At 41.7% G+C, this 27,815-nt stretch overlaps 1 protein-coding gene across 3 annotated transcripts in view; it reads left to right on the top strand.

Moving 5' to 3' along the window:
- The first annotated feature begins 3,218 nt into the window (after window positions 1-3,218).
- LOC105009335 (collagenase 3-like) overlaps window positions 3,219-27,815 on the top strand; it is a 33,897-nt gene continuing 9,300 nt past the window's right edge. The window contains exons 1-10 of one of the 3 annotated variants that reach the window (XM_034292150.1): window positions 3,219-3,323; window positions 7,610-7,854; window positions 8,135-8,283; window positions 9,426-9,554; window positions 9,692-9,853; window positions 10,047-10,182; window positions 10,299-10,432; window positions 10,655-10,814; window positions 10,923-11,026; window positions 11,190-11,586. In XM_034292150.1, the coding sequence (XP_034148041.1) occupies window positions 7,700-7,854; window positions 8,135-8,283; window positions 9,426-9,554; window positions 9,692-9,853; window positions 10,047-10,182; window positions 10,299-10,432; window positions 10,655-10,814; window positions 10,923-11,026; window positions 11,190-11,290 (1,230 nt within the window). In that variant the 5' untranslated portion in view covers window positions 3,219-3,323; window positions 7,610-7,699 and the 3' untranslated portion in view covers window positions 11,291-11,586. Of the gene's footprint in view, window positions 3,324-7,004; window positions 7,289-7,609; window positions 7,855-8,134; window positions 8,284-9,425; window positions 9,555-9,691; window positions 9,854-10,046; window positions 10,183-10,298; window positions 10,433-10,654; window positions 10,815-10,922; window positions 11,027-11,189; window positions 11,587-27,815 lie in introns of those variants that run through there. The other 2 variants (XM_034292149.1, XM_034292148.1) reach the window with 2 other exon arrangements.

The raw sequence follows: 27,815 nt of genomic DNA, 5'->3' as shown, positions 1-27,815 counted from the left end.
AAAAAAATTTCAAAGGCATTTAATTATGACTCAAACCATGGATGAACAAGCTAAAATGCTTTAATAGTCACTGCAACACTTTAACAAGCAAATTATAAGGATAAACAGTAATAAATTGTTCATACACAAATGCTGCAAAGAATGTTCGAGGATATTTACATAGATTATAATAACTGTGCAAAACTATACCCTCTACAAACAAAAGTCCCTTTCGGCTTTCACCTTCAAAATTAACACAGCATTACAATTTGACTTGTCTGGACTTCCTAATGGCAAATTCGTTGATGGTATCATCAAATGATATTTTACTTGAGACCTCTTGGTTGATACTCATCAGTGCAAGCCCAGTGAGGCGTTCCTGACTCATCGGTGACCTCAGGTAGGTCTTAAGTAATTTTAATTTAGAGAAGCTTCTTTCAGCAGAAGCTACTGTCACCGGTAGTGTGACAGCAATTCTTAGGACCACCCACATATTAGGAAAAACTTCTTCAAGTTTCTTCTCCTTCAAGTAATTCAGAATTTCCATTGTCGTCATGCCAGCTTTTGGCAACACTGGGAAATTTTTCAACTCAAGTGCCAGTTCCCTCCCATCAACACTCCTTTGCAAGGTCTTCCTCTGGCAAATTAGGAAAGTTCACCAACACTCCAAACTTGTCCTCAACATCACCCAAGAGCTTGAAGCGTTCATGCAGTAATGTAACTGACACATGAAAAAAAAATGACATTGAAAAAGGAAATTTCCATTTTCTTTAGCGCATTTCCCTCTGGCTCATCAGGGGATTCATAAGAGAACTGTCTTTTGTTTTTTCTCAGCCTCTTCTGCTTTAGGACAATGTCCACATTCATCTCCTCACTGAGATCTCTTGCAGATACCTGAGCAGAAACAAACCCACTGCTTCTGTAGCTGACCAGAGAGGCTTCAGTTGTCCTCAGGAGATTCAGAGCCACATCCAGTTGCATAGACATGGACTGTAATGCTTTGCTGACATGATGAATTTTGGCCAGCATGTCATACCACACAACGCTACAAATGGAGAAGCGGTATGATCCAACCTCTTCAGCCAAAGACTGTGCCTCAGTTTTAATCACAGAATCTGTGGCTTTCTCCCTGACCTCAAGAAGGGCATCCCTCACCTCCGCTGTCTGGAATCTCACAGCCTGTACACTGTCAATGCGACTTTCCCATCTTGTATCTGACCAGGATTTCACAGTTGTTTTGATGTGGTGCTTTAGGATGGTCCACCTTTGTGTGGAGGCAGAGAATAGTGTAAAAATTCTCTGTAGGTAGCCAAAATAGTTAATTAGATCTGTGGAGCTTTTTGCTGCATCAGCAACAACAAGATTTAATGTATGTGCCCCGCAATGGACAAATAAAGCCCTGGGATTTTGGCCTTTCTCCCGTGGATGATTCCACCTCAAGGAACCCCATGAAATATTATTTTACTGTAGGGGTGTCTGTGTCATCTACTGCAACCATTCTAACTATAACATATAACTGTTCTATATGGCTGAGGTCTGGGGTGCAATCCAAAATAATTGAATAGTATCACCTGTATACAAGCAAACTGTATAGCCAGACAAGCAGTGAGTGAAATAATGAATGTGGTTGAACTTCTTTAAGAAAACAAGCTATTGTATTTTAATACATGCTAACTTTTTTTTTTATTGTACTTTAAAGTATGGATGTGGCTTGAATAAATACTATTAAATAGACTCACTTGATGCAGGCTGTGTGTTCCTGGCCTGTGTTTCACTGGTCCCTGGAGTACTACTACTGGATGTCCCTACTCCTGCAGCTGTATCATATTTAAACACAGAGCTTATCCATGCTGTTTGTTACACAACTGCATTTGGTCATTTCTATCATCCTACCACTGTACCACATAGTTGCATTGTACAAATCAATTTTATCTCTGACCATGTAACTTGTAGTGGATAAATTACAATTACTACCACCACTACTAGTATTACTAATCTATTAGGCTGCTAAAAGGCTAAATAATACTACTGATTACAATTAGTAGAATTAATGTGATGTGATTATAAAAGTAATAAATGCTAATAATAATAACAATAACAAAAACAGCAACAATAGTACTAGTTGTACTTACAAAGTTCAGATGAAGGATCAGGTGTCCTTTCTCCAGCAGGTGCCGGCCTGAGTGCATCTGGCCATGGCCAAAAAAATCGAGTGATCGATTCAATCGAGTGATACTGGTCTTTTGACATTTACATCCAGGTAAGTTAACTTAGGTTATCAGTGAAGTTACGTTTGCTAGTAATACGTAGCAAACTAGCAAAGTAATAACTAACAGTTAGCTAGCTAGTGATAGCTTAGTGACAGCAATGAAACGTTCAATATTAGGTGATGATGCACGAGCACAATACTAAGCAATTTTTTCTCATTTAACACCCTAATGGCTGAGATGAGAAGATTTACCTCTACACCGGGTTTTCTCCGTTTTCGTCCCTGTGCACCGGAGGGTTAATTAGATCGCTTCATGTTATCAAACAGTTTGTGGCGTGGATGTGAAGGGTCCCTGGTGATGCCGTGTGCCCTGCAATTACACCGCTTACGCTGAAGCTCTACAATGGCTGAGAGCTGGGTACGAGTGATGTACTGGGCGGTTTTCACCACTCGTTTTAGGGCCTTTCGGTTGGCTACAGAGCAACCACCAAACCACACTGTGGCACTGTTAGACAGAATGCAACCATAATAAATATAAGCTGAAACATACAGGGCTTGAACGAATGCCACTAAAATGTTGCAGTCTGGAGACACACTTGGTGGGAATGACAATTTTATTGCATGAGACTGACCATAACTTTATTTGTCATATATTGGCTTTAGCTAACTTAATGTAAGGTGTGACTGCAAATGGTGTGTTATTTCTGATGTTTGGTCATGTAAATTAAAACATGTCCATTATAATCTTGTCAAGCCTGAGCCAGCCCCTTTTTCATATTCCATAAGAGAAGCTAATTCACTTATAAACTAAATGAAAAATTGCAGTTATCCTTTAATGGGGGTTGTATAATGTTATCACAGTGCCCTGCACAGACACTGCTTTCGTTGAAGGTCTACAATGTCTGGGAGCTGGGTACGCGTGATGAACTGGGCGGTTTTCACCACCCGTTTTAGGGCCTTTCGGTTGGCTAAGGAGTAACCACCAAACCACACTGTGGCACTGTTGACATTGTTCTCTCCCCAGGTACCACAGCCTCTACTTGAAGGTGTAGGGCAATGTCTTCAAGAACAAGTGCATCTTAATGGAGCACATTCACAAGCTGAAGACAGACAAGGCTCGCAAGAAGCTCCTGTCGTAAGTCAACACTACAGCTGCTGTCAACCTTGAAGACTGCTGCCCATTACCTAGCTGAAACCAATATTTATTCACTTCAGATTTGTAATCCGGTCACATTTTGATGCATTGGCTAATTACTGCCAATTTTAAATGTATCCTGGGCTAATTAAATATATCGGGGCAGCCTGTAGGACTAGGCTGTCCCTATCCTGTTCAGGGAGAGCTACAGTCCTATAGGTATTCTTTCCAACATGAATCTAACAAGGGAATCCTTTTGTAAATTGTTCATTAAGGAAATACCAATATTTCTTTATTACATAACCTAATTCCTTATAAGTAAGAATGTATTTGAAGTTTGAGGTTCTTCCGAGGCCAATTACTGAATTGTTTGACTGAGGCAATTTCCACATATTGATAGTAGTGTTTAACAATGTGAAATGGGACCATAGTGATACATTCTCTCATGGGTGATTTCAAATATCTGGTGGTTGCACATGATCATCCTTGATGAAACTCTGCTAACGGGGATGACATTTTACTAATGGATAACAATGGTAACACCAACTTTTGTGTCATAAAGGAGAGGATTAATGGCGATAGTTTATGGAACATGAACGCACCTGTCAGGGCTGCGTGCGAAAGAGGAGCAGGAGACGTGGATTCGTTTAAAAATAACGTTTTATATTTTTTATATGCGGAATCACTGACTTGTGCTCACAAACGTTGAGACAATAACACACAAAGACCGGGGAAGCAGAGGGAACATATATACTGGGGGGAATGATGAGAAAGAGGACCAGGTGCGCTAAACAAGACAACAGGTTAAATGAATGAATGAGATGGGCGGTGGTGTTAGAAGACCTGCCATTTACTAGACAGATTGGCAAAGATTCTGTGGATGTCACACAAGCTTAATTCCAGTAGACTGCATGATTCCCCGTCAGCACAATTTGAACTTTTTCACATTTTATTTCATAATTTGCTTTTAGAATTTTCTTGCTTGTGCTTCTTTCCATTGAGTGGTCCAGTAAATTTTACATGGACTGGTGCCCCAGGTTGGTTAAGATTTCTGTTAGGAACCAATTTAATGTGGAGTGGGCTGTGCCAAAACAACTTGCTCAATATCTTTCCAAGTTCCCTGTGACAACTGCGCCCTCTGCTGGTTCACCTCCCCCTGCAGCGGGCGGGCTCCAGCGGTCGACGTCACCGACCTTCTGACACCACCGTCTCATCATACATTTCACCTGTGTCCTGTTTAGTGCACCTGTTCCTCATCATCATTATTACCCCCGGTATATATGTTCCCTCTGCTCCCCCTGTCTTTGTGTGTGATTGTCTCCGACTGTGACAAAGAGCTGTGCGACGCTTCGTACTGTATATATATTGTATATTTCTTCTGGATACCATTAAATATCCTTCTACCACGCCTTCTCCTGCTCCTCCTTGTTCCCAAACCCCAAAGCCGTGACATTCCCTCTTTATTTGGATGTCAATTTGCTCTTGCATTAGCTGGTGCTTCTCTTTCTGGGGTCTGCAGATAGCATGAATAATTGTAATATAAATCACAAATATTATTTCATATACCACTGCCAAGCAGTGCATGTTGGAGCCTCTCAGGTATTTGCTATAGAATGTGAATAGCAATGAGAAGATTCCTTCAGAACATCAAGTAGACGTCATTCAGATGATTTCTGTCTCACAGTCGTTACTCAATACAGACATGATTTTACTTCCTTGGAATTGGCCAGGACTCTGGATTCTTCCAGAGTATAACAGTCATGTTAAAAATAAGCATTATACTGAGATCTCTGTTGTAGCGTACACAGCAAGCTGCATTAATGCAGGTTAGACATTTCACACATTTTACAAATATTCAGTGTTATTAAACAATCTTTCTCACTCAATTAAAACTGGTTAAAATATGTTCATCCCTTTAATTGCTACTCTCAAAATCATAACAGACAATTAAAGAACAAAGTCAATATTAAATACTTAGTAGACTAAGGAATTGTTGAAGTGATGTTTCTCCGACCTTTAGGCCAGAAGCACATAAAATTGTTGAAACAGCCTGGTAACCACTTTAACTGCTGTCGCTAAATATAATCTGTGTCGGTGTTCTTTTGCCCATCTTAATTTTTTCTTTTTATTGGCCAGTCTGAGATATGTCTTTTTCTTTCCAACTCTGCCTAGAAGGCCGTATCCTGGAGTTGCCTCTTTACAGTTGACATTGAGACTAGAGAAGTTAAGGACCTGTGCGTCTATCTCTCAACCTAGACACTCTACTGTCCTCTTGCTCAGTTGTGCTCTGGCGCCTCTCACTCCTCTTTCTAATCTGGTAGAGCCAGTTTGTGCTGTTCTGTGTTTGCCACACTGCGCCAAGCAATGTTCTGCTGTTTGCCACACTGCCCTTCATGAGTGAAAACATGTCTGAGGACCTGCTCACTCACTTGACCACCTCAGAAAGCTTTACATGTGTCAGCCATCCAGAGGGAGTTGCTAGAGTTTAGTGACTTAACAGCACAGTCAAGGATCAGACTTTAACTTTGGTGATTAGCTTGGTGTTTCAAATGTCTTAGAACACTGTGCCTTCAGGTGAATTCACCAATGTATGGTTTATCTACTTCAGCTAGGACTATATAGGACAGATTTGTATTACTTTAGGGTTGGGACATGTTAAATAGGACAGCAGCCAATGAGTCCATCTTATCTAATGTTTATAACACTTTTTTGTTGTTGGTCCTGAATCAATATATCAGCTTTTCCAAACACTACATGATGGATAGAATTCTTCCCTCTTATAGATGCAGAATGATGGAAACATGCATACTACAAAATTGCTCTAATTTAGAATGTGAAACTTTATGTTAACAACACATATACAGTGACAGAAATGTACTATAGCTATATGAATTTACCAAATGTTTCAACATTCCCATCAAGACTTCAGATACAATCAATTCAATCATTCAAATTTAATTTCTGAAGCCCTTTTTACATCAGCAGATGCTTTTAAAAGTGCTTATACAGATACCCAGCCTGAAATCCCAAAAAGCTAGCCACAAGAGTTAATGCACAGTGGCTTGGAAAAACTTCCAACTTGGTTCTAAACTCTAGGAGGAAACCTAGAGAGGAACCAGACTTTGAGGGGTGGCCATTCTTCTATTGACTGTGCCATGTGACGATCATAAGAGTACATACCCTTTGGGCCATGTCAATGTTTTGCATGATCAGAAGACAAGCCGGTCATTTAATGTATGTGGGCTGTGTCCTTAAACAGAATCCAAGTCAGGTGCATAACCAAGTGGACAAGGACATGGACAATGAGATGGGTAGTGGCCGCAGGAATCATGAAGCAGCAACTTGATCTGAAACACATCCTGGAGGACTTTGGACAGTAACAGCCAAGAGTCATTAGGGCCTGGTAGTCCTGGGGTCGGGTCCAAGAGCTCATGTCCTCATTAAGTTAAACAGGTCACCAGGAAATGTAAAGAGATGCATTCCTAGGATTCACAAAGATATGTAAGAATACTTTCAGACTGTCCCTTGTACCCCAACACACAAACTTATGCAACATAACAATTGGGACTTCAGTTCAATCAATCAAATTGATTTTATACGAAAACAGTGATCCATAGATTTTTTGATTAAAGGACAACATGACAGCGTGTGAATACAGAGTAAGTTGATGTTTTTTTTCTTTTGTGGTCAAAACTTTGTTTTGAAACATGATATCAGACAAACATGAGTTGGTTTTCCTTCCTCTTTTTTTATGATGTTTTGATATTGATGAATCAGTAATATTACTCAACTCTCTGGGATTAAAGCATATATAAGATGTTCCCTGGCTACACACCACACAATCCAGACATTTTTGAGGAAGAAACATGAAGACCTTCAAAATTTGCCTACTATTAGTCAGTTTGGCAATAGCAGTTCACTCTTTGCCAATAACACCAAGCAAAGAAGATGAAGTTCTTGCAGAGGTATGTTTTCTGTTACAATCTTATGGCTGGAAGCTCTTTATGACTTTTTCCAACATAAATTACTACGATGGTACAAATACATGTAATATCATTTGGCTTGGTCACAACATCAGTGTTAAAAAAATTTGATTTACCTATTGAAATGTAGGCAAAACTCATTGCCTTGAAGTGCAGTAAACACTTGTTTGGTATCTGTACTTAACTTAGTAAATTGTATATTTAAATTATTTCTATGAGAGCCGTGTACACCTTTTATAACTCTGTAGTATGGTACCATAATTGGCTTTTATACTGACATCATGCTTTCTGTACTTACTGTAGACGTACCTGAAAAGGTTCTATAACCTGACAGAGGAGACTGGTCCAACAGCCAGACAGGGGCCAAGTCAGAGGAGCAGGAAGGTCCAAGAGATGCAAAAGTTCTTTGGCCTAAAGTTGACAGGAACCTTGGATGCTGAGACTTTGGCAATGATGAAGAAGCCACGCTGTGGTCTACCTGATGTTCAAATTGGGCACTTTAGCACCTTCGACAACCTGAAGTGGAAGACAAACCAGCTTACCTACAGGTGAGGGGTGAGACAGGCAAAGTTGACCATGTTAAATTGACTACTTACAGGTGACGGGTGACACATACAAAGTCAAAATGACAAAACCTATGATGTTGTCATTGAACTTCGAAAACACTCAAAATGAAAATCAGTTGTAGGTTATTAATTTAAATTGTTTTAGTGATATGAAGAATTAAGTTTTTGCATTTGCAAACTGTACATCAAAACTCTGCAGATGACATTATCAACATTGAAAACTGTTTTCTGATGTTGACTGTTGGTGCATTGTGTTCTTCAGGATTGAGAACTACACACCTGACATGTCTGTGGCTGAGGTGGACCAGTCCATAACGAGAGCACTACAGGTGTGGGCCAAGGTCTCCCCCCTGAGGCTCACCCGTATCAACAGTGGTACTGCAGACATCATGATCTCCTTTACGAGAGGAGGTACGCAGTCTTGATTTGAAGAGTTAGGAATAGTTTGCCAAAAACTGTCTTTGGGTGAATTTATTGACATTTTATATCTGAAGGCTCATGGTGTCAAGATTCTTAATAAACCATTGTTTACTTTGGCCCCAGCCTTGAGTTAGTCTAACTAGCATTGTCAAAATTAAACAAGTGAAACCTTGCAACCACTATTACAAAAGTTGCATTGCCAGAGGAACCTTCTTCTTAAATTCACCTCGAAAGGAACATTTACCTCAAGGTTTCCTTCCCATAAGAATATGGTTACTCTTGCAAAAGAATTCCTAATTCTTGTTGTGCTGATAATTCCTGTTTTTGTCTGTCAGTTTTGTTTAGAAGTATCAGTCCGTGTCTATTACTTACCCCAGAGGAAAGTATCTTCTTGTGTCACTTATTATACACAAATATTTGTGTGGCCACATTACTACGGAAATAATGCAATTACTGGGAGCAGGGGCGCCGCCGGGAGTTTTGGGCCCCATGCCAAAAAATTTCATTGGGCCCCCTCGGCGAAGCTGTTACCTATTATTTGGGGCCCCTGTCAGTCATTGGCCCTTGGAATTGTCCTAACTTTCCCCCCTATACAGCGCCCCTGACTGGGAGAACTAACTCCGTCGGCTAGTTCAGCAGCATTACATTTGAAAATCTCTGTTGAAGTGACAAATTACTAAACTTAGTTTGAAGTGTTTTCGAGGAAGTTTCCTCTTGTAATGCAACTTTTTATATAAAATAATGTAGGGTTTGGATTACTTAATCAAATTAAGGTAATTTAATTACTTACATTTTGTGATTACTTCGTGAAAGAAACATTAGTAATGTTTAAATTGTGTTTTAAACACAAGGAGTTTAGAAGAGTGTAGAAATTCTATGTTCCATATGGGCTATGCCTAAAAGCACATTTTTCACTGGCTGTCTAGTGTCCAAAAGAAAGTGAAAAGCAGTTGATGCTAAACTTCACTAAAACCATTTTTGGGTTAAATTGTATTCTTTATCAGTTTTACCACCTGCTGAAATAAAGTTGAAATAAGAAAACAAATACCTGTCTGCACAGTGATTAACAACCACAATCTGTAAGGCAAGAATAACTGAAAAAACTCACATTAAGATTTCTCCCATTTGTGTAGATCATGGTGATAACAGCCCCTTCGATGGCCCTGGTGGCTTCCTAGCCCATGCCTTTGCCCCTGGCCCTAACATTGGAGGAGATGTTCATTTTGATGAAGATGAGGACTTCAGCTTCAGCTCAACCAGAGGTAAGACCTTCTATCACAACACATTTGAATCATTTTCTATATTTACCCTGTTACAATTTTATGACAGTCCTGGGTGTAATGTCATGAAAGTTACCCCAAAAGAGTAGATGTGTAGTAACAGTATTTTCCTTATATAGGGTACAACTTGTTCCTGGTTGCTGCCCATGAGTTTGGTCATTCCCTGGGTCTCAGCCACTCTAATGACCCTGGAGCACTGATGTTCCCAATATACAGCTACACAGACCCCAGAACCTTCTCTCTGCCTCGTGATGATGTCAATGGCATCCAGGACATCTATGGTCAGTATTCAATTATAATTCTTCTTCCCTCTTTAGCCTAATATTATTGTGTTTCACTTATTTTTCCTTTTAATTGATCAATAAACAGGCTCAGGCAAAAAACTTGCTATAATTAATCTCCATATAACTAAATAATGAGACCTAAATGTCCAATCCATACTGGAACTCTGATTAATGTCTCTGCGTCCTCCAGGCACAAACCCAGATGTGAACCCCAAACCCGGCAAGCCAGACCCTACACCCCCTTCCACTCCTGATGCCTGTGACCCCTCCCTGGTTCTGGATGCTGTCACAACACTTCGTGGAGAGAAGATGTTCTTCAAGGGCAGGTACAGACCATAATGTAACCTACATGCATGAAACGGTTTCTCAGGAAAACAAAATGGCGAATTGTTCATCTGTGATCTAGCACTCCAATTTGCTAATGTCCTCTATTGATCTTCAGGTTCTTCTGGCGTAGCTACTCTCAGAACAGCCAACCAGAACAGAACCTTATCAAGACCTTCTGGCCTGAACTCCCTGCAAATATTGATGCTGCTTATGAGAGTCTCCTATCTGACAGAGTGTTAATCTTCAAAGGTATGAGACGGTCACTAATTGCCTCAAATTATTCCTGGTATGTCTGTTGTCTTGATAACACGTCTTGATAAAAACAATTGAGTCTCCAGATGAATTAGCACTAGCCCCATAAAACATTACTAACCTACAGGCTACAACATACTGTACATTAGGATCATAAACCAACTGAACCTGTTTATTTGGAGCCTGTATATTCAGTAATAATACTGTATGTTCCTGCAGGTCGTAAGGTCTGGGCTATCTCAGGTTATGACATAGTCTCTGGCTATCCCAAGTCCCTGAAAAGCATGGGTCTACCACAAACTGTAAAGAAAATTGATGCTGCCCTGTATGATGAAGGCTCTAGCAAAACCTTGTTCTTTGTTGGTGACTACTACTACAGGTCAGTGGTTTATAGAGTACTATTATAGTTCCATGTACAATACATGTGTTGCCATCCAATATTGATTTGAGAAGTATCACAATCTCATGACTTTTTCTGTTGCCATAGTTATGATGAAGAAAAGAAAAGGATGGACCAAGGTTTCCCCAAGCGTGTGGATGAAGGGTTCCCAGGCATGACAAGCAAAGTGACTGCAGCCTTCCAAGTCCGAGGTGAGTGTGAAACAGCAATCCAAACATACAAGTGTGCCAAGCCAAGGAAAATGTTATTCTTTATAAAATATCAAAAAGTCCCCTGTTCAGTCCCATTTATTTAGTATTTAATGCTTGTTTGAGTGGCATGTTGCTGACCTCTCTACCCTGACTGTCTTTTCAGGATTCACTTACCTCTTCAGTGGTCCCTTAATGTTTGAGTATAGCATGAGCACAAGAAGACAGCGCCGTGTTCTGGGAAACAGTTACTTCCTGTCCTGTTAGAACATCAACCTTCGTCTAAGTAGTAGCTGTGTGGCCAATAAACAATGTAGCCATATCCCAAACTTTCTTTCTAATATAAAGAAAAAAAAGTTAAATTGAGCATTATTACAGCATTACATTTTGGCTAAGTGTTTGTTCCCCTGCTTTCTTTACATGACAGATTAATGAAACCTGCCTTTTCTTATATGCAGCTGAAGTACTAAGTAATAACCTTGAGAAGAATGTGAATAATACGAGTTTTGTGTGTGTGTGTGTGTGGTGTGCATCTTTTAATAAATTCAGCATCTGTTCTTCATGGCAACCATGACTGGTGTATTTCCCTGTATCCTAAAACATCAGCTTTCCCCTGAATATGGATGTATTGTGATAGTTTAGCAGATTTGTGTTAAAAATGACTAAATATGTTTGAGGACACAGATAGACAGGAGGTATTCTCATATATTTTTCTACCTTTCATTTGAAATGGAAATGTTCTGTGTGTACATGAACCCAGATGAATGTTTCAGAACCATGAGGTTCTACAGACGATTGCACCCCACTTAAAAAACCTGAAGCACTTAGTTATGATCACTTTAAGATAAGGAACTTAACAGGGTAGGAAATAAATCTGATATGAAATCTTTGATGCATCAATACTTTCTACTACTATCTCAGAACTGTGCTTTGTGCAGACCTTCTGTGTAGGTTGGTAATTAAATAAACCAGTCCAGGAGCAGCATACAAATGGACCACAGAGGCTGTGTCCACCTGCATCTTTTCTGAAGCACTTTTACAAAGCTGAGTTCTGCATTACGTAACTGGGAAACTTGCCCTTGATACATTTATTTTACTTTTGTATTTCTTTTTACAATACACAGAAACAAAACACCAAAATTACATAGATTAATAAACAAATGAATAATAATAATAATAAATAATCATATAAAATCCCAACGTCAAAAGGGAGTCTCTGCATTGAGATTTAGATTAAACTTTGTCATTGAACAGTACAGTACAAAAGAATGTACTTTGCAAATTAAACGCTTCTGTTCCTCACTCAAAACTTTCCTTTTCAACTTTTTTGGAAAAGAAAGGAAAAGGTGCAGTGTTCTCTTAATTCTTTCTGGAGTTGTATATATTTATTTATTTATTTGTAAAGCATATTGAATTGCTTCTATGTTTGAATTTTGCTATACAAATAAATGTGCATGCTTGCTAGGTATGTAGGTATGTATGTATTTTTAAGGAGTAGAGTACTGTAGCATGTGCAACTGAAATGCAGGGATAGCAGCAATGAGGTTCCCAAGGTAGACGTGTATGTAATAATTCATAATGCAACTATAGTGGAAGTTCTAAAAGTGCAATGATGGCAAGTTTAAGGTGCAAGTCGGCATGTGGAAATGAAATACAGGAACAGCAGCAAAGACACGTACCTGTAGACAAATGTAAACCTTTGTTGTTAGACAGTGACAGAGTCCAGTAGTACAAGGGGTGGGTATAGTTAGTGATGGGAAGTCACAGAGTTCACCAGGGTTACAGTGGATGGAAATAAACTGTTCCTGAGCCTGCTGGTGTGAGAATGAAGAGACCTGTACGGCCCGCCTGATGGGAGGAGGGCAAACAGTTTGTGGCGTGGATGTGAAGGGTCCCTGGTGATGCCGTGTGCCCTGCACAGACACTGCTTTTGCTGAAGGTCTACAATGTCTGGGAGCTGGGTACGAGTGATGTACTGGGTGGTTTTCACCACCCGTTTTAGGGCCTTTCGGTTGGCTACAGAGCAACCACCAAAGCACACTGTGGCACTGTTAGACAGAATGCTCTCCATTATGAAGCGGTAAAAGTTCACAAGGATCTTGGTAGACAGATGGGCCTTCTTAAGCTGCCACACCTTTTTGATCAGGGTTGAGGTGCTGAGGGACCAGGAGAGGTCCTAAGAGATGTGGACACCCAGGACTTTGAAGCTGGACACGCTCCACCTCAGTGCCATCGGTACGAACTGGGGTGTGGCTGCAGCCTTTAGATTTCCTGTAATCCACAATGAGCTCCTTGGTTTTCTGTGCATTGAGAGCCAGGTTGTTGTCAGTGCACCATGCCGCCAAGCGCTTGACCTCCTCCCTGACAACCACCGTGTTGTCGTCTGCGAACTAGACGATGGTGTTGGAACTCTATACAGGAACGCATTCGTAGGTGAAGAGGGAGTACAAGAGGATCAGGGTGGAGGAGGTGAGGTTGTCTAACCTGACAGACTGGGGTCTGATGGTAAGGAAGTCTAAATTCCAGTTCCAGAGAGAGGCTGATCTCCAGGTCATGCAGTTTGTTGACCAGCCTAGAGGGAATGATCGTGTTGAATGCTGAGCTAAAGTCTATGAACATCATTCTCACATAGCTGTTGATTTTGTCCAGGTGAGTCAGGGCAGAGTGTAAAGCTGTGGAGATGGCGTCCTCTGTAGACCTGTTCTACTGGCTGGGAAACTGGTAGGGATCCAGGGAGGCAGGACTTAATGTGCACCAGAACTAGTCTTTCGAGGCACTTCATGATCGTGGGGGTGAGTGCATCAGGTGGAAAGTCATTCAGACTAGACACCGACGACAGTATCAGCACTGGCACAATGGTTGCAATCTGGAAGGACGTGGGGACCACCACCTGGGCTAGTGACAGGTAGAAAATGTCAGTGAAGACCTCGGCCAGTGAAAATCCTCAATAAAAGGATGCCAGTTATAGAAAAAGAACTGGAGCCCTTGAGGGAGAATTTAAAGGGATAGTTCTTCTAAAAATCATAATCAAAAGTTGTTCAGGAATGCACAAAGAGTAATTTTTTCAAACCACCCATTATTCAGCTCTGTCCCCAGCTGTAATTAACGTTCTTAGCATCGTCCAAATTCATTAATGGAAACTTATCGTCACACTACAGCAAAGCTGCATTGCAAGCAGAAAACTAAATTTCTTCATTACTTTTCACCGTCATTATGTATTATTTGACTGTTCTTCTTTGGAACTGGACAGGTGTCATGGGTGTAATTGCATATGGGAACCATGTTGGTTGCTAACTAATCTAGTCCTTACTGAGACTTCCTGGTTATCTGCCAACTGCTGGTGTCACATATTTTGAGTCATGTGAATTACAGTGGCGTCAATTGAGCTGAACTATTTGGTAAGCATGACACAGTTTAATGCAATTGGCAATACGCTTATGGAAACTGTACAACATCTTAAGTTGTCTACCGGCTTACAAACTTTTTAAAAGTTGTTTTTAGCAGCTTAGCAATAGAGCTACTGCAAATAGTTAACAGCTCCCTCTTAACAGGCAATTTTCCAAAGGCCTTAAGCCTGTTAAAAAAGCATAGCCTAGACCCTTGTGTAGTCAGCAACTACAGACCTATATCAAATTTAGTTTAAATGTTGCTCCTCTGCTCCCCTCATTGGTCGGTCATTGTTCCTTGTTTGTTTTGCTATTAAATATACTCAACGTCGACTGCCACACTGCCTGCTTCTGGTTCCTCCTCTCCACCACTACAATATCCGTGACAATATGCTACTGCTAGCCCAAATCATGCAAAGCCACAGAATTGCTTATCATAATTATGCAGATGACACCCAAATGTATATAGCTATCTCATCTAGAGAATACGGTCCCACAGACTCACTCTGCCAGTGCCTTGGACAAATCAATGATTGGATGTGCCTGTCACGTCCTGGCTGTGCCCCTAGCCATCTCTGCGCTGGGCTCGGGGCATAGCCAGGACAGGGCAGGAGGTGGCATCTAGCCACCTCTAATCGTTTTTGGTCTCTCCAATTGGAGGCAGGTGTTGGTCATTGCCTCCAATTGGGGACCCTATTTAAGTTCATTGGGTTGGCCATGCTGATGTGGTTCATTTTGGTTTTGCCTGAGTTTCATTAAGACCCATGTCACTGGTTGCAGCTTTTTGTTTGCTGTTCTTATCATCGTCCAAGTTGATTAATGGAAACTTATCGTCACACTACAGCAAAGCTGCATTGCAAGCTGAAAACTACATTTCTTCATTACTTTTCACTGTCATTACATATTATTTGACTGTTCTTCTTTGGAACTGGACAGGTGTCATGGGTCTAATTGCATATGGGAACCATGTTGGTTGCTAACTAATCTAGTCCTTACTGAGACTTCCTGGTTATCTGCCAACTGCTGGTGTCACATATTTTGAGTCATGTGAATTACAGTGGCGTCAATTGAGCTGAACTATTTGGTAAGCATGACACAGTTTAATGCAATTGGCAATACGCTTATGGAAACTGTACAACATCTTAAGTTGTCTACCGGCTGCCTTGATGCTCTGCCTACAAACTTTTTAAAAGTTGTTTTTAGCTGCTTAGCAATAAAGCTACTGCAAATAGTTAACAGCTCCCTCTTAACAGGCAATTTTCCAAAGGCCCTGAAAATGTCATTTAAACCTGTTAAAAAAGCATAGCCTAGACCACAGGTGTCAAACCGGTTCCACGGAGGGCCGAGTGTCTGCAGGTTTTCGCTCTCACCTTGTACTTGATTGATTAATTAGTTCACTAATTGGTTAATTTCTACCCCCACCTGGTTGTTCAGGTCTGACCTGGGAACCAATTTAAAGGAAAACCCAAAGACCTGCAGACACTCGGCCCTCCGTGGAACCGGTTTGACACCCCTGGCCTAGAACCTTGTGTAGTGTTGAGAAAAAGGGAAGGGTACAGGAGGTGAGCCGAGGGTTTCGGGAGCAGCAGCCAAGGACGGATCATCAATCTACACCAGGACCTGAGACGGATGACGTCCAACTACCCCCCTCCCCCTTGGTGATAATCTACACCAGGACCTGAGACGGATGACGTACAACTACCCCCCTCCCCCCTGGTGTTTGTCTTTGAACCGAACGAAGACCCCAGTAAAACAGAAAACTTTCAACAGCTGTTTGAATAAATGGGGAGGGCCTACATAGACTCCAAATAAGGACCATGGGAGAGGTGGTAATGTCTGATGTAATGTGTTAATGATAAACCAATCAATTGGTTGTATAATGTTGCATAATATGTATATACTTCATACACAAAGGGAGGGAACTGAAATATGATATGGTAAACCAATCATTGTACAGTTATGTAAAATGTGTACCTCCTTCATGAACCTCATGAATACAAAATGTTATAAAAGGGCCTGGAGGGTCCGATAACGGCACTTTTTTTGCTTTTGGAGCGAAGACTCAAGAAGAGTTGATCTGACTCTGGGTTATTGGACCCTCCCTGAACCCGGCGCTGTCTGTACTAGTGATTGACTAAATAAAGGTAGAAAAGCTCTGTCTCCTCTTGGACTCTGTGTGGGTGTGATTGTCAAATGCTTGATCATAATTCCTTAGCCTGTGAGCTGCAGCCCTGTTTTTACTACAGATAGTAATCAATGAGATTCTGCGTTCTCCATAAATCAAAACTTAGACCTAAAGACGATATCAGTTCCCCGTCCAGGTCCCTTGCAGGCCACTGAGAGAAAGGGGTAGACGCAATCGTCAGTGAGAGGGTGTTTGGTCTCTCTGTTGCGCACTTGTGCTGTATTGCTGGCAATACTCTGCCCTCATTCAGGGTGGTTGTGGTTGGTGGGTGTCCCTTTGGTTGATGCCTGGCAATGTGGGTGGATTGATTTCCTGCCTGTTGGGCCCTGTCCGGGGCCTTCCCTGGGTAGGACCACAGTCTCGCCGGACCCCCCCTGTCTCAGTCCCAAGATCTTACGCTGCAATACTATTGTGCTGGGGATTGGGTCAGTTCTCCTTCCCCACTAAGTTCTCCTTCTCCACTATAAATCGTTATTGATATGAGGAATGCATTTTCTGAAATTTCCCAGTCTCCTCCCATTTTAAACTTTAGGAGGAAATGAGGTCCTGGTCCACACCTGCGGAGTGCCTGGTTTGGGGGGCCCATTACTGTCCCTGTCCTTATCCATCTGGTCATACTTCTGACCTAGTCTAAATTTAAATAGACTCTAGATTTAGCTCACATGGAAGCTCACTCGTGGACATGACCCCTAGCTACTTAAACTCCTCCACTTGAGGCAGGCACTCTCGACCAACCAGAAGTGGGCAAGCCACGACTGAGGACCATGGCCTCGGATTTGGAGGTACTGATTCACACTCGGCTGCAAACCGTCCCAGTGCATGCTAAAGGTCCTGGTTTGAAGGGGCCAACACGACAACATCATCCGCAAAAAGCAGAGATGAAATCGAGTGGTCCCTAAACCTGACACGCTCCGGCCCCTGGCAGCGCCTAGAAATTCTGTCCATAAAAATTACGAACAGAACCGGCGACAAAGGGCAGCCCTGCCGGAGTCCAACATGCACTGGGAACAAGTCTGACTTACTGCCGGCAATGCGGACCAAGCTCTTGCTTCGGTCATACAGGGACCTGACAGCCCTTAGCAAAGGACCCAGGACCCCATATTCCCGAAGCATCTCCACAGGATGCCGCGAGGGACACAGTCGAATGCCTTCTCCAAATCCACAAAACACATGTGGATTGGTTGGGCAAACTCCCTCCAACACCCCGTAGAGGGTTTAGAGCTGGTCCAGTGTTCCACGGCCCGGACAAAAACCACACTGTTCCTCTTGAATCTGAGGTTCTACTATTGGGCGTATTCTCCTCTCCAGAACCCTGGCATAGACTTTCCCGGGGAGGCTGAGAAGAGACTTGCGGTACTCAGGGCGGGTGTCATTCACCCCCGGTGCCTTGCCACCGAGGAGTTTCTTGACCACCTCTGTGACTTCAGCCCGGGTAAAGGACGAGTCCACCTCTGAGCCTCTGCTTCCTCAATGGAAGACGTGGCGGCGGGATTGAGGAGATCCTCGAAGTACTCCTTCCACCGCCCGACGACATCCCCAGTTGAGGTCAACAGCTGCCCACCTCTACTGTAAACAGTAGGGCTGTTGGTAGGGCACTGTTTCCCTCTCCTGAGGCGCCGGAATGTTTGCCAGAATCTCTTCGAGGCCAGCCGATAGTCCTTCTCCATGGCCTCACCGAACTCCTCCCAGGCATGAGTTTTTGCTTCCACAACCACCCGGGTTGCAGTCCGCTTGGCCTGTCGGTACCTGTCAGTTGCCTCAGGAGTCCCACAAGCCAACCAGGCCTGATAGGACTCCTTCTTCAGCTTGACGGCATCCCTTACTTCCGGTGTCCACCACCGGGTTCGGGGATTGCCACCTCGACAGGCACCGGAGACCTTACGGCCACAGCTCTGAGCGGCTGCTTCGACAATGGCGGTGGAGAACATGGTCCACTCGGACTCAATATCTCCAGCCTCCCTCGGGATCCAGTCGAAGTTCTGCCGGAGGTGGGAGTTAAAGATCTCTCTGACAGGAGACTCGGCCAGACGTTCCCAGCAGACCCTTACAGTACGCTTGGGCCTGCCGAGTCTGTCCAGCTTCCTCCCCCGCCATCGGATCCAACTCACCACCAGGTGGTGATCAGTTGACAGCTCTGCCCTTCTCTTCACCCGAGTGTCCAAGACATACGGCCGCAGGTCAGATGAAACGACAACAAAGTCGATCATCGACCTGCGGTCTAGGGTGTCCTGGTGCCACGTGCACTGATGGACACCCTTATGCTTGAACATGGTGTTCGTTATGGACAAACTGTGACTAGCACAGAAGTCCAATAACTGAACACCACTCGGGTTCAGATCAGGGAGGCTGTTCCTCCCAATCACGCCCCTCCAGGTGTCACTGTTGTTGCCCACGTGGGCGTTGACGTCCCCCAGTAGAACGATAGAGTCCCCAGTCAGAGCACTTTCCAGCACCCCTCCCCGAGACTCCAAGAAGGTCGGGTACTCTGCACTGCCGTTCGGCCCGTAGGCACAAACAACAGTGAGAGACCTATCCCCGACCTGTAGGCGCAGGGAAACAACCCTCTCGTTCACCGGGGTAAACTCCAACACATGGCGGCAGAGCTGGGGAGCTATAAGCAAACCCACACCAGCCCGCCGCCTCTCACCATGGGCAACTCCAGAGTGGTGAAGAGTCCATCCTTTCTCAAGGAGTGTGGTTCCAGAGCCCAAGCCGTGCATAGAGGTAATCCCGACTACCTCTAGTTGGAACCTCTCAACCTGACGCACGATCTCAGGCTCCTTCCTCGCCAGCTAGTTTCCGTATCCAGGGATCGGGTTGTCTAGGCCTCCGCTTTCGACTGCCGCCCGATCCTCTCCGCACCGGCCCCTTATGGTCCCTCCTGTGGGTGGTGAGCCCACGGGAAGGCGGCCCCACGTCGCTCCTTCGGGCTGAGCCCGGCCGGGCCCCATGGGGAAAGGCCCGGCCACCAGGCGCTCGCGTACGAGCCCCAACCCCGGGCCTGGCTCCAGGGTGACCTCTTAAATCTAAGCTAAATATATTTGATTTCATCTGCCTTTTATTAATCTTTTAGCCATCTTATATGTGAGATTTGTATTTTGTATGATTTGTCTTTTATACTTAATCTACAGCTTTGGAAAAAATCATGTGACCACTCCTAATTTTTCTTAAATCAGCATCTCTACATACCGTACAGGCCAAAAGTTTGGACACACCTTCTCATTCAATGCGTACAGTACAGTATATGGCAGCTATTTCATTCCAAATCTGTGGTTTGGTCTGATGAGTCCAAATTTTAGATCTTTGGTTCCAACCGCCGTGTCTTTGTGTGACGCAGAATAGGTGAACGGATGGAATCTACATGCCTAATTCCCACCGTGTAGCATGGAGGAGGAGGTGTGATGGTGTGGGGTTGCTTTGCTGGTGACACTGTTAGGGATTTATTCAACAACATGCCACCCTATCCGTTTGCATTTAGTTGGACCATCATTTATTTTTCAACAGGAAAATGACCCCAAACACACCTCCAGGCTGTGTAAGGGCTATTTGGCCCGTACTGTATATGGCAGCTATTTCATTCCAGTGTCTGTTAAATTCCAACACAGGCAAACCTAATTTTAATTAATAAGGTCCTGATTAGATGATTACCTGAACCAAATCTAATTTAACAAGGGAAAGTATAAAAACCACTGCTGTGGTCATCACTATTCTCTTGCAATAAAACCAGCTGTATGGCAAAAACAGTGCAAGTAGTACCTCAAAAGGTAATTTGAATTAAAAAAAATATTCAGCATGACAAAAGAGTTGAAAAGAAAAGCTTTGAGTGAGGAAAAGAAGGGTTCAAATCTGGCTTTACTGGCAGAGGGATACATTGAGTGTCAGGTTGCTTCCATCCTGAAAAACTCAAATACAGCGGTTCATAAGAACAAGGTCAAGCAACAGACATTGGGGACAACAAAGCTACAGACTGGCAGAGGGCGTAAAACGACTGTCCACTGACCGAGATAACCATCAACTCATTCAAATTTCACTCAACAACCGTAGGATGACATCAAGTGACCTACAAAAAGAATGGCAAACAGCAGCTGGGGTGAAGTGCACGGAAAGGACGGTTTGATACAGGCTCCTAGGGGCAGGGCTGAAGTCATGCAAAGCCAGAAAAAAGTTTGCAAAAAATCATAAGGATTGGACTGTAGAGAATTGGAGTAAGGTCATCTTCTCTGACGAGTCGATTTTTCAGCTTTAATTAATTTGTTTTCTTTGCATTATTTGAGGTCTGAAAACAATGTATATTTTTTGGGTTATAATGACCAGTTGTTATTTTCTACAAATAAATATTCAAAATGACAATATTTTTATTTGGAATTTGAGAGTAATGTTGTCAGTAGTTTGTAGAATAAAACAAAACAGTTCATTTTACTCAAATACATACCTATGAATAGTAAAATCTAAGTAACTGATCATTTTGCAGTGGTCTCTTAATATTTTCCAGAGCTGTATTTCCATGATTCCTAACATTGTCTCTGATGTAAAGCACTTTGAATTTCCCTGTGTATGAAATGTGAAATACAAATAAGCTTGCCCTACCTTGCCTTGGGTGGAAGATGACTCCTATTTTACACATTTAACAAATATTCAAAGATTATTAAACAATCTTTCTTACTAATTATTAAATCATGTTTTCATATGCCTTGAGTGTACAACAAAAATAGCAATTTTTACTTTAATGTCCCAATACTTACAAAGGGCAGGGCACTGTATCTTTGCGCAAACTTGGTCAATTACATGGTCCTGGTCAACCCTCCAATGAGGAATTGGTAGAACAGTCATTTAGAATGCATTAAGCTTCAACGATAGCCTACCTATCTTTATCAGTCATTTTCTGAAAAATGTATATAGATAGAAAAACAAAAAACACTCGCTTGAAGTAAAGTGTTGAGAAATGTATTATCGTAATATGCAAATTAGCTAATATTTAAGGACTTTTAGCCTCATTTGCATATTTTACCAGTTAAATAAATGAAATTTGTAATACAAACATATCTTGTATTTATGATTACTTGGAACTGGTTAAGTATCAGTCTGATAAGAGTAAAGGAAAAAAATAACCCTATTTAGAGAGTGTTACCTGGCCTTTGTTTGTGTGTGAGAACATCAAAAACAATGATAATGATATGTCCTTGGATTGGAAGAAGGAGTGTGTCAATCTTTGACTGGCAGGGGAGTTGCAGCGATGAGACAGGACCTTAATCAGAAACTGGACATTACAAAATAAGGTGGGGATGAAATAATTCAGTAAAACAAAAGAGCCTACACAAATTACACTATTCTAACACCAACCCTAAATGATCAGTCCAAGCCCCAACAACAACTTATTTCTTACAGTAATATTTTGAGGCATGGAGGCAGGACACAAGTACAGAGGTTGTCATGGGCGACCGTAGTTTAATACGTTTTCCAGAGAAACAAAAGGCACAAACGGCAGCAACAGCAAACACAAAAAATGAACAAGAAACACTGGTGCAGGAGGATCTTAAATAGGGAGGAAAAACACCAAACATAACAGGCTACATTCAAAACCAAAAGCTAAACCAAACAGAAAACCTCATAGTAGTAAGGCACTGTTCATGCTACTGTAGCTACAGCCTGCATGTTACTGCCTCCACCAGTTTCAACAAAGTATTAGTTTAAAGGCGTGCACACTTATGCATCCCCAGGTTATTGTGAGGTTTTTATTTTACATTTTTCCCCCTTGAAGATTTCAGTTAGTTTTTCAATGTAATTGTTCACAGTGTAGGTCACATTAAAAGTGGAAAAAGTTCTGACCTGATCTATCTTTGTCTCATTCTTTCACATCACAAAAACCTGGCATTTTAACAGGGGTGTGTAGACTTTTTATATTCACTGTTACGCACGCCTCCTGGAGGAGAGAGCGCAACACCCCGCTACACGTGAAGCACCATAGGAATTGACAGAAAGGGTATGGGGTCGTGGGTGTGAGTATGGACGACAGAGGCAGGACTACCGTTCAAAGGCCTATTTATTTAGCACAACGGTAATTCAGGGAAAAGGGGCTGGATGGAACCAAAGCAAAGAACATAAAAATAAACCCAACCCTCTAACCCTAACTTACCTGTCAAACAGAGATCTAACCTAACTAGCACCTCTTGCGCCGGAGCTCTAACCAAACTACAGGGGGTGGTCCGCCCAGGTCTTACCTAGTGGTTTTAGACAGAGTAAAGCTACGGGAGGTGTATGCCCCAGGTCTTACCTAGTGGTTTTAGACAGAGTAAAGCTACGGGAGGTGTATGCCCCAGGTCTTACCTAGTGGTTTTAGACAGAGTAAGCTACGGGAGGTGTATGCCCCAGGTCTTACCTAGTGGTTTTAGACAGAGTAAAGCTACGGGAGGTGTATGCCCCAGGTCTTACCTAGTGGTTTTAGACAGAGTAAGCTACGGGAGGTGTATGCCCCAGGTCTTACCTAGTGGTTTTAGACAGAGTAAGCTACGGGAGGTGTATGTCCCAGGTCTTACCTAGTGGTTTTAGACAGAGTAAAGCTACAGCAGGTGTATGCCCCAGGGCCTCTTGCCTAAAGCACAATGGCTTTCCCCTTCCCCCTGGAAAAAAATGAAAAAGATTTGAACACAAACAATTGCCACAATGCACTTAAAGATTTGAACAAAAACAATTGCCACAACACACAATGCACTTAATCACAAATGTTCGTTCTATCTCGCAGACAGCAACACAGACCAAAAGCAACAGCAGGTGTGACTCTCCTGTGAGATACCAGAACTGTGGCTTATATGCAGGCTAAACCAGCTGCAACCATTGATGAGCGGGCGTAGGGGCTCTCCAATCAGCCCAAAACCGACCAATCAGCTGCAACCGGTGATCAGGAAGCCAATTAGCCTGCAACCACAACATAGAACAACAAGGGACAAAAACACATACGAACACAGAGCAAAAGAAAGCACTGGGGACGTAACAACTGTAAGGGCTAATACATATGCTCTAAATAAATGAACAACAGCAAAACAAGAAAAAACAGTGTGCTGGCTTCTCCTCAGTTCAAAAACTAAACAACCTTAATGGAGCATTCAACAAATCTTGTTCAGTGAGTTATCCAGCTAACTTCTCTACAATGATTTTTAATTCATAGAAAGATAAGCTTGAAATGGTTATAGTCTCATGACTCATGACCAATACACAAATCTATAGTCATTTCTGATTTTCTTCTCAAGTTAGCCTGCCAAATACAACCTCCTTTGTAATAGTTTCCATTTCTTTGTATAAATCTACCCCCTCCTGGTCAATTGACTGTTGTATACTTTAAGTGATGAGCATGATTAAAGTAATATCCAGCCCTTAACCTGACTTTCAGTGGCCAGTCAACATATGGAATTGTTAACTATAATGTTTAGATTTCCAAACCTCTCCTTTGGAGTAAAGAGCCAAAATATGTAAAAAACATAAAAGGAGCCAGGCAAGCCTAGTTCAGCTGACCTGCAATTAATTGTGATAAGTGTCGCTGCACTCACCGGATTTGAAACCAGGTCTCCCATGTGAGTGGCTGTGTCTTTAACCACTACACCATGGTGCTACACATTTGCTCTGTGTCGGTGTAGCATCTCGACATTAGATCATTTTGTCACGTATTAACATCACACCAAGTTTGAATATTTCGTTAGATAGCAATAAGCAATTTTGATAACGTTTCTTATTAAGTTTACCTCTACCGCAAATAGCATCTTTGAACTGGATGGCTTTTGCCACTGGTGGTTTAAACAGCTTGTTAGCCAGTAATAGGCTTATTAGTATGTAACTTACTACTTGGAATAGTCATAAGATTTGAGCAATTTCTAGCGAGACTGAATATGAACTTAACATAGCCAAAGCTATTTCATGGCACAACAATGTTCGTTTTTCTTTCATTTGTGAATGACGTTGATACAATAACTATCAATATAGGTGACAAATCATGGACGGATAATTCCAGTAGCCACAATATAAACAGTTTTATTTTAAGCTTACTATAACATGCTGAAGGTAGCAGCCAACAAAGATTTTATCTATCCTGTCCCAAAAAGCATGCATGGATGCGTACATCAAAAATCCACCAGAAATAGTTGCAATATAACTGCAATATAACAGTTTTATTTTAGGCTTACTATAAAGCAGCTACTGAAGGTTGTAACCAGCAAAGTTTTAATCTATCCGGAACAAAACCTAATGCATAATTTGCTTTGACAGGATGTGAACACAGGACCTATTGGTTAGAGGTCCACGTCTCTAACCACCACGCTATTTAACAAGAGGTAGTCAGTCAGTCACTCACTCAGTCAGTCAGTAAGAGACACTCACTCTTCTTGGCAGGCACCACTTACGTGGTCCAGCAAAAAGGTTTCATTATCCCAATAATTACAGTGGGTACTGAGAACCAAGTTTTTATATTCACACCGAAATTGCGTAATATAAGTAATTTAGCAAAATTCTAACTATAGCCTGTTGTGAAATGCATCAAGATGAGTTATGCAACTATCCATGGAATTATCCATTTGTGTATGGAATTATCCATTTGAACAAAACCTGTAAACCAAGCAAGCCTAGTTGAATATTTCATTAGACACCATTAACCATTGTGTTAAACTGAGTAACGTTTCTTATTAGGTTTACCTCCACCACAAATAGTATCTATGAACTGTATGAATTTTGCCACTGGCCATTATGAAAGCTTATTAGCCAGTAATATGTCGTTAGACGGCATTAAGCATTGTGTTAAACTTAGTAATGTTTCTTATTAAGTTTACATCCACCACAAATAGCATCTATTAAAACCCTTGGTAGCCTATGGGGATTTCGGCCGGATTTCACTACTTGGAAATTTTGGGTCCTAGATTCATTTCTGTAACAGATACAACCTATTATGATGTATCCTAGTAATAACAACCCCTCTGGCTACAATAAAAACACATAAAAACAGACTTCTGGGTCACTATTTATAAAACTCATCTGTTTGAAAGGCAACAAATTTTTTTCGGAAAACATTTCTGCCATTCAGCATCAAGATTTTTTTTTGAAAGCATTATGAGGTTTTGTGTCAATGGTATTTCCTCATACTTTCATGCCTTTACTATCAAATTACACTGTAATTGGGTTGAAAATAATGAAATAATAGAAGGTAAAAAATATAGGCACCCCCAAAAAATAAAACACTATAAAATGAAAGATTATAACCCTATCTATCTTTTTTTATGGTGTAATGACACAAAACGGCAGCACTAGATCGCTAGTTACGTTTGGACTTATATATTTTATAAACTCAGAAAAATCACCAACTTCTTCCCAAAAACTCAAGAACACCCCCATACTATGTGGACTAAATATTTATTTTTATATCATATTTATAATACAAACGATGTATTATGGTTCAAAACATCATATGTACACCCTTGTAATCTCTATTCTTGTCTGCACAAGATGCATGGTCAATGTCTTTGCCTGGTGAAAGGTTCTCATAGCAACCCAAACTATACAACTATACAACCCATATTATACACGGACAACCCCAATTATACACGGAACGCTTCACGAAAGTGGCTACGAATAATATACCATTGGAATCGGACGATTATGGCGAATCTATTTTTTGAAATATTTATGCAAATGAGCACTGTCCGCGGTTCCGCGGATGTCGACTTATGGCTTTTGACAATGGCCGTTTTAACAGCTTATTAGCCATTCGTGAATGACATTGATACAATAACTACGGTATCAATATAAGTGACGAGAGAATGAAAAGATGAAAAGACGAGTCAAGTGAAAAGATGAGAGAATCGTGTAGCCAGCAAAGTGTTTGACTATCCTGAAGAAATCCTAAGACATAATAAAAAAATCCACCAGATATAGTCAAAATATTAAACAGTTTCATTTTAGGCTTCCCGTAGCTACTGAAGGTTGTAGCCAGCTACATTTTTGTCAATCCTGAAAAAATCCTCTTTTTCCACTGACCGTTTTAACAGCAAATTATCCATTCGTGAATGACAATGGTACAGTATCTATCAATATAGTGAAAAGACGAGAGAGTCGTGTTGGCAGCGAAGTGTTTGTCTATCCTGAACAAATCCTAATATCCACCAGAACTGTTTAATTTTAGGCTTCCTATTACGTAGCTACACAAGGTTATAACCAGCAAAGTTTTTCTCTGTCCTGAACCTCAGGCATAATGTGTTTTAACTGTTATGGGAGTCTGATGTTCCGTAGCTCGCGTCTCTAACTACTACACTATTTAACAAGAGGAATCAGTCAGTCAGGCACTCACTCACTTCAGTCAGTCAGTAATAGACATTTACTCTTTTAGGCTGGCTTCGCTTAAACGGTTCAGCAAAAAGACAGGTTCTGATTAAATTAAGATTTCATGTGAACACAAAAAACAAATCCATAGTTAAATGTTTTCACATACTTTCAAGTAGTACTGTGTATAGAATCACAAATCATAGGCAAGTCAATCCTGAATGGACACCTAAGGTCCTTTTCCATTACTTCCAGGGACATGAATCCTTCTTTGTTTATATTGGTGTTATACTAATTGCTTCCATATCTCTCTGTTTTCTCCTTCAACAATTATTAACATTCCCCAACAGGTTATTCCCCAGACTTCCTGTTCAGGGTCGTCCACTTCCTGTTCCCAAGCTTTGAAACCAAATAATTCCCTTTTGGTCCCCTACGAGGTGCTGCTGAGTTAGGTTCCCAGCATGCTGAAACACACAGGTGTGCCACACTGGACCACAGGAATGAATTGGTTTTTGAATCCCATGGCTCCTTGTGACAGGGTTCTGTAGGGGTGTAGGTACTAACAAGAACAGGGTAACCTCAATAAATCGTCGAAAATTTTATTTTATAAATCAGCAGTTTTCATAAAGTGCTTTTTCAAACACCCAGGCTGAAACCCCAAATAGGCAACAACAGGGTATCCATTTTTAAATCCAGGATAAAAACACTCTGACTGAGTGCTTGAACTTAACCAAATTGTTAGCCTTACAGCTTTTATAGCTTCCTCATGGAATCTACCACGGAATTGACCTGTTAAGTTTTTGTTTTGTTTTTATTGTTTCATTCTGTTTTATTATTATGATGTGTTATTGTTTTTATTCTAGAATTTGTTTTCATTCTATTGTATTTTTATATTTCTCTTTTTCTTTGTAAAGCACACTGAATTGCT

This window comes from Esox lucius, chromosome 5, assembly GCF_011004845.1.
Source record: "Esox lucius isolate fEsoLuc1 chromosome 5, fEsoLuc1.pri, whole genome shotgun sequence".
Classification (NCBI taxonomy): domain Eukaryota; kingdom Metazoa; phylum Chordata; class Actinopteri; order Esociformes; family Esocidae; genus Esox; species Esox lucius.
This window is presented reverse-complemented; position numbering and strand designations above follow the sequence as displayed.